Source organism: Sander lucioperca, chromosome 9, assembly GCF_008315115.2.
Source record: "Sander lucioperca isolate FBNREF2018 chromosome 9, SLUC_FBN_1.2, whole genome shotgun sequence".
In the NCBI taxonomy this organism is placed as follows: Eukaryota; Metazoa; Chordata; class Actinopteri; order Perciformes; family Percidae; genus Sander; species Sander lucioperca.
In genome coordinates, this window is record NC_050181.1 from 31,814,033 (window position 1) to 31,823,182 (window position 9,150).

Here is a 9,150-nt window from a genome sequence, read left to right on the forward strand (position 1 = left end):
ATTAAGATGTTATTGGAATAAAACATTTTCATGCTTCATAATCTTCATAAAAAACATACCTGTTAGAATGGAAAGAAAAAGCAGAGAAAACACACAATGCTGCAGTGACAGGTTTAAACAAGGTTTAAATAGTTACCTATCCAGAGAGTCAGAATCAGGATGTTAGTCAGCCAGTGTTTCATGTCTGCAGTGAGAGGGGAGGAGAGAGAGGAAGAGCATTGATACTCTGATGGATCTGGGCCTTCACATCATTGGTCCTTCCTCTTTATCATCTGTTGAAGATCTCTCAACACTTCGTAATTTACCTGAAGTTTAACAGTGTGTGACTCCCTCTAGTGGATGTTTTGGAGTATTGTGTTGTCTTTGCTCCAAAGGTTTTTGTACAGAGTTTTGGTGTTTCCTGTCACTGTGGGCCTCAGAGCACAGTAGTACACAGCAGAGTCAGACAGCTTAGCTGAGGAGATCTGCAGATCTATTTTGGTTTTATCCTCACTCACTGAAGCAGACAGTCGAGAGTTTGCAGCATTTTGCGTTCCAAATTGAGAGATGAGAAATTCTGGTGGTTTTCCTGGATATCGTCGATACCAGAAGAAATAATCACTACCAGTTACTTGTTTGGAGTATCTGTAGGACAGAGTAACAGAGCTGCCTTCTAAACTGTTCTCTTCTTTCTCAACTGGAGTGAGTTCTTCACAGCTGACATCTAAAGGAAGAGATAACTCTGTTATTTCATGTTGTATGAGTCTCAATGAATGATTGCAATTTAGATGTTATTGGAATTAAACTTGTTCATGCTGCATAATCTAACTTGCCTGTGATAATGGAAAGACACAGCACAGAAAACAGACAATGCTGCAGTGACAGCATGTTGAATAAAGGTAATGTTGATGGTTTGTGTATTGATCTCTATTGAATATAGAAGTTCCTCTCTCTTCTATAGTTCAGTAACAGCTCAGCTCCTCCCTGACTGTCTGTGTAAAGTCATTCTAGACTACATCATAATGAAGTTTAACAGTGTGTGACTCCCTCTAGTGGATGTTGTGGAGTATTGTGTTGTCTTTGCTCCAAAGGTTTTTGTACAGAGTTTTGGTGTTTGCTGTCACTGTGGGCCTCAGAGCACAGTAGTACACAGCAGAGTCAGACAGCTGAAGCTTCTGGATCTTCAGAGGAACTGATGTCTTGTTGATTGTAGCATCAAATCTGTCTTTCTGGAAATCTGGAGCATTATCTTTTGTGTTTGAGTTATGCTTCAGCATGTACTTTGGGAAATCATTGACTTCTTGTTTGTACCAGAACAAAGTGGGATATGTGTTACTGGTCTCAAATGTACAGTCAAGAGTAACTGTCTCTCCTTCAGTAGTAATGACATCTCCTGTTGGCTGGATCACTCTGTCTTCTCCTTTACACTCTGGGGAAGAAGAGAACATGCAGAGGAAGAGATGAATTTATAAAGATGATTGATTAAAGGAGAACAATCAGTATTTTAAATAGTTACCTAGCCAGAGAGTCAGAATCAGGATGTTAGTCAGCCAGTGTTTCATGTCTGCAGTGAGAGGGGAGGAGAGAGAGGAAGAGCATTGATACTCTGATGGATCTGGGCCTTCACATCATTGGTCCTTCCTCTTTATCATCTGTTGAAGATCTCTCAACATTTACAGCACATCAGCCACCCTGGTTTTTCAGAATGCTGTTGTTCAATAAAAGGAGGAGCTGGAAGGTTTTTGTACAGAGACTGTGGGTTTGCTGTCACTGTGGGCCTCACAACACAGTAGTACAGAGCAGAGTCTGTCACTGCAGCAGAGGAGATGTGCAGATCCTCACCGTGATTTGATCCAGTCAGTTTACAAGAGTAGCATGTGTCTAATCTCGGAGATTCTGCTGGTCTTGTACTGATTAACAGGGAGTTCTTGTGGTTTTCCTAGATATTGTCGATCCAGGAGTAACCTCTTCACAGCTGACCCTAGAAGCGATGTCAGCGTGGCTGCAGACTTCTGCTGAATCTAAGCGTCAACCTTTTGGACCAGTGGCCCCTGTCACTATGTTGGGCAAGTTACTCAAAATGGGTAATCACTAATTACTAACAACGTGTTACTGTACTTTGGTTACTCACTAGAGGTCGGCCAATTAATCGGCCGATTTTTGACATTTTTTACATAATCTAATCGAACTAGCTCCCAGTCTGGGTTCGGGGGGCAGACACCGTCAGCATATTTAAGAATACATTGAAAACCCTCCTCTTTGATAAAGCTTATAGTTAGGGAGTGAGGAGTTGCAGCGTCTGCCTAGCCCAGCCCACCTGCTTCTCTTCATAGTCGTCAGATTAATCTACCATATAATCAATAATATAATCAGAGTAGAAGGAAGCAGACCAGTACAGCCCGATCCGGTTGGGGAGAGTTCTAGCCCGAGCAGGCTCCTCTCCTTAACCTGTCTCTCTTAGTTATGCTGTTATAATTCTAGACTGCTGGGGGACTTCCTTCTTTCCTTTGACACACTGAGCTGCTCTCTCCTCTCTCTTTCCATTTGTTTCCATTTGTGTGCATCCTTGTCCCAGAAATGCTTGTTACTAACCTAGCTCTGGGGAGTTTACTCACCCTGCTACGCTCTGCGGTGCCCTGCTGCGTCCTGCTACGTCCTGCTGAACCCTGCAGTGTCCTGCTGAACCCTGCAGTGTCCTGCCACACTACATCCTGTAACGCCCTGCAGTGCGCTGCTATGACATGAACTACTATGACTACCATTTGTAATCACTGTTCCATAATCTTTATTGTGACTATTATTGCCACTGTTCATCACACCCCCAACCAGCACCGTCAGACACCATCTACCAAGAGCCTGGGTCTGCTGAGGTTTCTTCCTAAAAGGGAGTTTTTCCTCGCCACTGTCGCACTAAATGCTTGTTCTTGGGGGAATTACTGGAATTGTTGGGGCTTTGTAAACTATAGAGTGTGGTCTAGACCTACTCTGTCTGTAAAGTATCTCAAGATAACTCCTGTTATGAATTGATACTATAAATAAAATTGAATTGAATTGAATAATCGGCATCGGCCGATATCCGAGTATATCAAGCCAATTTTTTGTGTTCAAGTGTTATACATTTTCTTCAGACCTAAAACAAAGAAATGCTGCTGGTTGCTACTGTGTGCAGCTCTACTATTATTAAAATTGTTAATTTATTTTATTTATGAAAGTTTTCAGATTTGTGTTCTCAGAATATTGATAAATGCTGCTAAGTGCACTAAACTTTATTTTTTCATTGAAAAGTTTATTTGACAAAGTTTAATTTCTTCTTACCTGTTTCGTTTATTTAATATCATCTTCATACATTATTTATACAATATATGTTTTTACATTATACATTTTTATTTTAAGTATACAAGTGTAGATTGGTGAAGTGTTAAATAAATGTTTTTGTTGAGAAATTCTGTGTATCTTAATTCATTATTAGTGTTAGATTTCATCTTTCAAATAGAGGTTTAAAAACAAGCACATATCGGCCAAATATTGGCCAAAATAAATCGGCAGCATGTATTTACTGATTTCTAAAGATCGGCATCGGCCAGAGAAAAACCATATCGGTCGACCTCTATTACTCACCACAGCTACATCAAAAGTTGCCTTCAAACAACTCCAAATCCTTCCACTGTGAATAAAACTAGGTGACTCCTGAGCCCCTTTAACACAACGTCTCTTACATTACCCAGAGAAGCTGCATGTGAGAACGTAAATGTCTGACTCAGTTGGACCAGACATTAAACGCTCTTTAGCTTAAGTCTGTGTAATATCCAATTGAGCCTATGTGTGAATAGAACAGCTCATTGTCCAGAGAAAAAGATAAGAGGTGTGTTTCTATTTAAATAAAAGAAGAAGCTCCTCTCTACACATCCGTTATTGTAGTGGTTCTCAAATGGGGGTACGTGTCCCCCTAGGGGAACATTATTAAGAACCCCTGATTTATTGGGTGGTCTGTGCTGCCCTCTGCTGATGCAACACTGAAATATAATAAAGTTATATAACAGGATAAATACTAGCATGGACAAATTACCATATATTCTATTTCAATTAAAAGGCAGTAAATGCATTATTAAAAAATAAATACTTGTTACAAATGTGTATTGATTTTCTCACTGAGCTGAAGAGGAAAGATGCTGAGCTGAAGAAGCTCTCACACACAGAGGATCACAACCAGTTTCTACACAACTACCCCTCACTGTCACCACTCAGCCAATCAACATCCAGCATCCATATCCGTCCTCTGAGCTACTTTGAGGACGTGACAGCGGCTGTTTTAGAAGTCAGAGATAAACTACAGGACGTTCTAAGAAAGAAATGGACAAACATCTCACTGACAGGCAGTGGGGTACGACTGGGGGGAAACAGAGGACAGAGTAGACGGGACACTCATGTGAGGAGGGCCCACAAAGACACAAGAAGAAATAAATACTGGGGACCCACAGAGAATGTGTATGTTCAAGGTCCACAGTATTGTGCTCCGGCCCTGGTGACAAGGACTCAAGTGGATGTTTCACTGCCACAACCAGAGCCCAAGACCAGAGCTGACTTCTTACAATATTCACGTGTAATCACATTGGATCCAAACACAGCACACACACATCTGTTATTATCTGAGAGGAAGAGAAAAGCAACATACATGAGTCAACCACAGTCTTATTCTCGTCACCCAGACAGATTCACTGATTGTTTTCAGGTCCTGAGTAGAGAGAGTCTGACTGGTCGTTGTTACTGGGAGGTGGAGAGGAGAGGGGAAGGAGTACATGTAGCAGTCGCATACAAGAATATCAGCAGAGCAGGGGAGGATTGTGGATTTGGATACAATGACAAATGTTGGATGTTAGAGTATTACAATAACAGATATATCTTTTGGTACAACAAAGTCCAAACTCCTGTCTCAGGTCCTGAGTCCTCCAGAGTAGGAGTGTACCTGGATCACAGTGCAGGTATTCTGTCCTTCTACAGAGTCTCTAAAACCATGACTCTCCTCCACAGAGTCCAGACCACATTCACTCAGCCGCTCTATGCTGGACTTGGGTTTAACATCTTGTTTGGATCTTTAAATGGACACACTGCTGAGTTGTGTAAACTGAAATAGACAGAAGTCATTTAAGGGTTAAACTCTGTGTTTTAACTCTTCAACTTATTTAGTCTCCATGTCTGTTGCTGAGAGCTGATTGTTGTGGCATTTCTTCATTGCACAGAGATCAGCTGTCAGTCAAACATTATGGGATGTCCTTTGACATCTTATTAGTTGTGTAAATGTTTGAGTTTCTTTAGGTGGCTCCTTCCTGTGTCTGTTTAGCCATGGAGGCTATCACTGCTCATGATGATGTTTGTTGACCTGAACTGAGAATGAAAACTTCTCTGCTCTCTAAATGTTTGATGAATATTTGTATCGATGTATTTGTATGTTGTTGTTTCCTCTTTCACATCATGGGTCTGAAGAGAGAAAGTACCAGATCTCCTTTATCCTCTATACTTTGTTCTCTTTGTAAAGAAATCTATGATCACATATATCTGTTTATCCTGATCATAATCAATAAGAAGATTATTCATTATTGTCTTTAACATATCTGAGAGTCAAACAAACTGATTGTGTGGGTGAAGTGAATCTGCACATAAATATTATAGAACAGATTTTACTGATGGGATGTGTGAACAAACTGAAGGTTTACATGATGAATAAACTAACATGAACAAAGTAGTTTCTTCTTGTCTTGATTCCAGGGTTTCTTACAAAGCTGATGGAGAAAATGTGAAACTGATATGAGATCATATCTGAGGGAGTATTCCTCTTAAAACACCACAAAGTACAGAGATCATGTTTAGAGACAGTCAGTCTCGGTCCTTTCTACTTTTCTCACTAAAACAGCTTTGTCACAGAGAAATGAGCAGAGTTTTCTATCACTTGTTGCTTTTTACAACCAACCTTTTCTTTGTGAACTGAGTCAATAAAGATGATTTATTACATAGGCTTAAAAACCCTGACATTTATATGACAACAGATATTGTGTAGTTGATTCTTTACATTTGGTTACAAGTATTTTTTATAAGAACTCAAAAACTCAGTGAATGCATTTAGCCTCAAATCTTACATTCCCAAATACTATATTCAACCTGAGAGCTGCAATTCTTCTCTCCCATGTTTCCCATGAGACTTGAATGCAGCACCAGTGTTACAGGGTGTGACTGATGTGAACAAGCTGACACAGTGTAATATGACATCTATTTAAATGTCTCTTTACTGATGTTTAAAGTTTGGACATGTCTTCCTGTAGTGAACATCCCAGCAGGTTAACAAGTGAAGTGAATAAACTGATGCAGGACACAAGAGGGCGCCTTCATCCTGATAACCAGAGATGTAGTGGAGGTTAAAGCTCCTCGGCTTACTGTCTGCATGTTTTAGTTAAGAACATGTTTTTAGGCTGATAGGAACGTTTTATAATAAACATGCATTGTGTCACACATCGTGGTAAATGGTGTCAAACCACTGAAAGTACAGAAACAATCTCTGCGTGGCTTCCTTTAAAATATAGTCAGATCTATGTGTGAAGTTAAGGCAGCCATCAATCCCAGTTCCAACATATTTTAAACTCCTGACACGGGGGATCCAGTGATGGTCAACAGTTAAAGTTTATCAGGAGTTTCTTGTGTTCTTTGGTTTCACCTTCTTGTATTATACACACTCTCATCACACCTCTGCTGCAGAGAAATTACATGATTAAAATATGTACAACCTTTTGCAGAGTCCCCCTCACACAGAAGGCCAACCAGTACCACATCGTCAGCACACTGTAGGAAGTTAAAGAGTCAGGGTTGGATTTTAAACTGAGTGGTTTACAGAGAAAATTACAAAGGTGATGAAATGGCACCTTGTGATGCACCTGTGTTCAGAGTACTTATCTCTGATACTTTTCACACACATTCTAGGATTTCATCATTTAAACTTGTGAAAAGATTTAAGTTTTTTTATGACAGTTTAGTTTGATAACATCCTGTTCTCAGTCAGCTGATTTTAACCAGTAAAAAAGATTTAACAGACTCTAAGAGTTAAAGAAATATGGAGCCATCACCAAAACCTACATATTACTACTACCACCTATTTTACAACTAAAACCATCAGTGTTTTTAAATGTGGAGCTGGTTATAACTGAGGCGTCATTTTAAATAAGGAAACAAAGTTCCTGTTGTTGGTCAGGTATTTTTGAACCAGTAAAGGGAAAGATAACAGACTTTGAAGAAGAGTTAGAGAAATATAGAGCCATCACCAAAACCTGAGGAGCCAAGGAGTAACTTTACAACTTAAAACGTCATGTTTTCAGATGTGGAGCAGGTTTTAACTGATGATCAAAGTCCAAACTGATATGAGATAATAACTGAGGCAGTTTTCCTCTTGAAACACCACAACGTACAGAGTTCATGTTTAGAGTCAGTCAGTCTCAGTCCTTTCTACTTTTCTCACTAAAACAGCTTTGACATAGTGAAATGAGCAGAGTTTTCTATCACTTGTTGCTTTTTACAACCAACCTTTTCTTTGTGAACTGAGTCAATAAAGATGATTTATTACATAGGCTTAAAAGTCCTGACACTCATATGACAACAGATATTGTGTAGTTGATTCTGTACTCTTGGTTACAAGTATTTTTTTATATGAACTCAAAAACTCAGTGAACGCATTAGCCTCAAATCTCACATTCCCAAATACTATATTCAACCTGAGAGCTGCAATTCTTCTCTCCCATGTTTCCCATGAGACTTGAATGCAGCATCAGTGTTACAGGGTGTAACTCATGTGAACAAGCTGACACAGAAACAATCTCTGTGTGGATTCCTTTAAAATATTGTCAGATCTATTCTTTTAAAAGAAAGTCAGGAAAGTATTTATTTTCCTTTTTTTGTAAAATTGTACTAACTGACTGATTTGATGTAGTTTGTTTATTCCGGCTGTACTGTGACCTTATTATAAGCCCAGTAAACTACCATGTTTGACATGTTTTTTAAAAGGGTTCTGGTTAATTTGTTACTAATATTTGCTTTTTCTAACTTCAGAAGACAGTAGACAGTTTGGGTTGTTTTTAAAGGTCCCATGTCTGTCTAGTCCACACAGCATTCCTACATACTAGCGTTGTAAGCTAATCAGCGGTCCGCGCTAGCTTCTTTCAAGCTACAAACACAATCAATTAGCATGAAAACATATCCCAGAGAGACAGAGTGGGGACACATCTGTTATTAACCCCTAGGTTCATTTTGCGCCAGAATTGTCTTTTAAGCACTCATTCTTTGAACAGTACAAGGGATGAAAATCTGAAGGAAAGCCTTCATTTTTACGTTATTAGACCATTCTGTGGGACAGTTAACAGTTACATTAAAAGTCTTTCTACTGGATGATACCTGACAGGTCATATGGTGAAAATAAACTACAAATATACTTGACTTGCAGGACAAAAGACAACATGTAAGATAAAATAGGTGGACGATAACATATATTCTATTCTAACTCTTCCTACCTCCCTATTGACAAACTTTGCACCTTGAATTTGTACATTTAATGTCCCTGAGCTGTGAGAAGAACGGTTCTTTATTTTTTTTTTAAGATTATTTTTTGGGCATTTTTAGGCCTTTATTTGACAGGACAGCTGAAGACATGAAAGAGGAGTGAGGGGGGGGGATGACATGCAGCAAAGGGCTGCAGGTCAGAGTCAAACCTGGGCCTGCTGCGTCGAGGAGTAACCTATATATATATATATATATATATATATATATATATATATATATATATATGGGCGCACGCTCTACCAACTGAGCTATCCGGGCAATAAATGAAATTATGAAATAAAAGTCTCTAAATATAAATAAAAGTAAAACCTATTTATTAAACTATATTGACTCATTTATATATTTATATTCACATTTATTTATAGACATATTTATTTTTTTATATTTTATTTTATTTATTTATTAATTTAATATTGAACAAAAAGGCATTCCATACCTAATACTGAGCCATTTAAACTGATCCTACATCAGTTTGTCAGCAGCTGCAGGGCGTGGGCCCTTTAACCCTCCCAACAACGCCGCTGATTGGTCAGCAGGGTGTGGTGGCGGTTTGCCATCCAATCACAGGCATTTACGTTG

General features: G+C 39.1%; 1 protein-coding gene across 1 annotated transcript; it reads left to right on the forward strand.

Annotated features, from left to right (window-relative positions):
- Positions 1-4,108: 4,108 nt before the first annotated feature.
- On the forward strand, positions 4,109-5,231 carry LOC118495862 (tripartite motif-containing protein 16-like). The gene is made up of 2 exons (XM_036005177.1): positions 4,109-4,347; positions 4,510-5,231. Exons 1-2 carry the CDS (start codon positions 4,109-4,111, stop codon positions 5,108-5,110), a joined length of 840 nt encoding a protein of 279 aa, XP_035861070.1. The 3' UTR covers positions 5,111-5,231.
- Positions 5,232-9,150: the final 3,919 nt, after the last annotated feature.

Coding starts and splice junctions, on each gene's coding strand:
- LOC118495862 (XM_036005177.1), top strand. CDS start 4,109: ATGTGTATTGATTTTCTCACTGAGCTGAAGAGGAAAGATGCTGAGCTG. Junction 4,348..4,509: donor AAATGGACAAACATCTCACT/GACAGGCAGTGG, acceptor CCTGGTGACAAG/GACTCAAGTGGATGTTTCAC.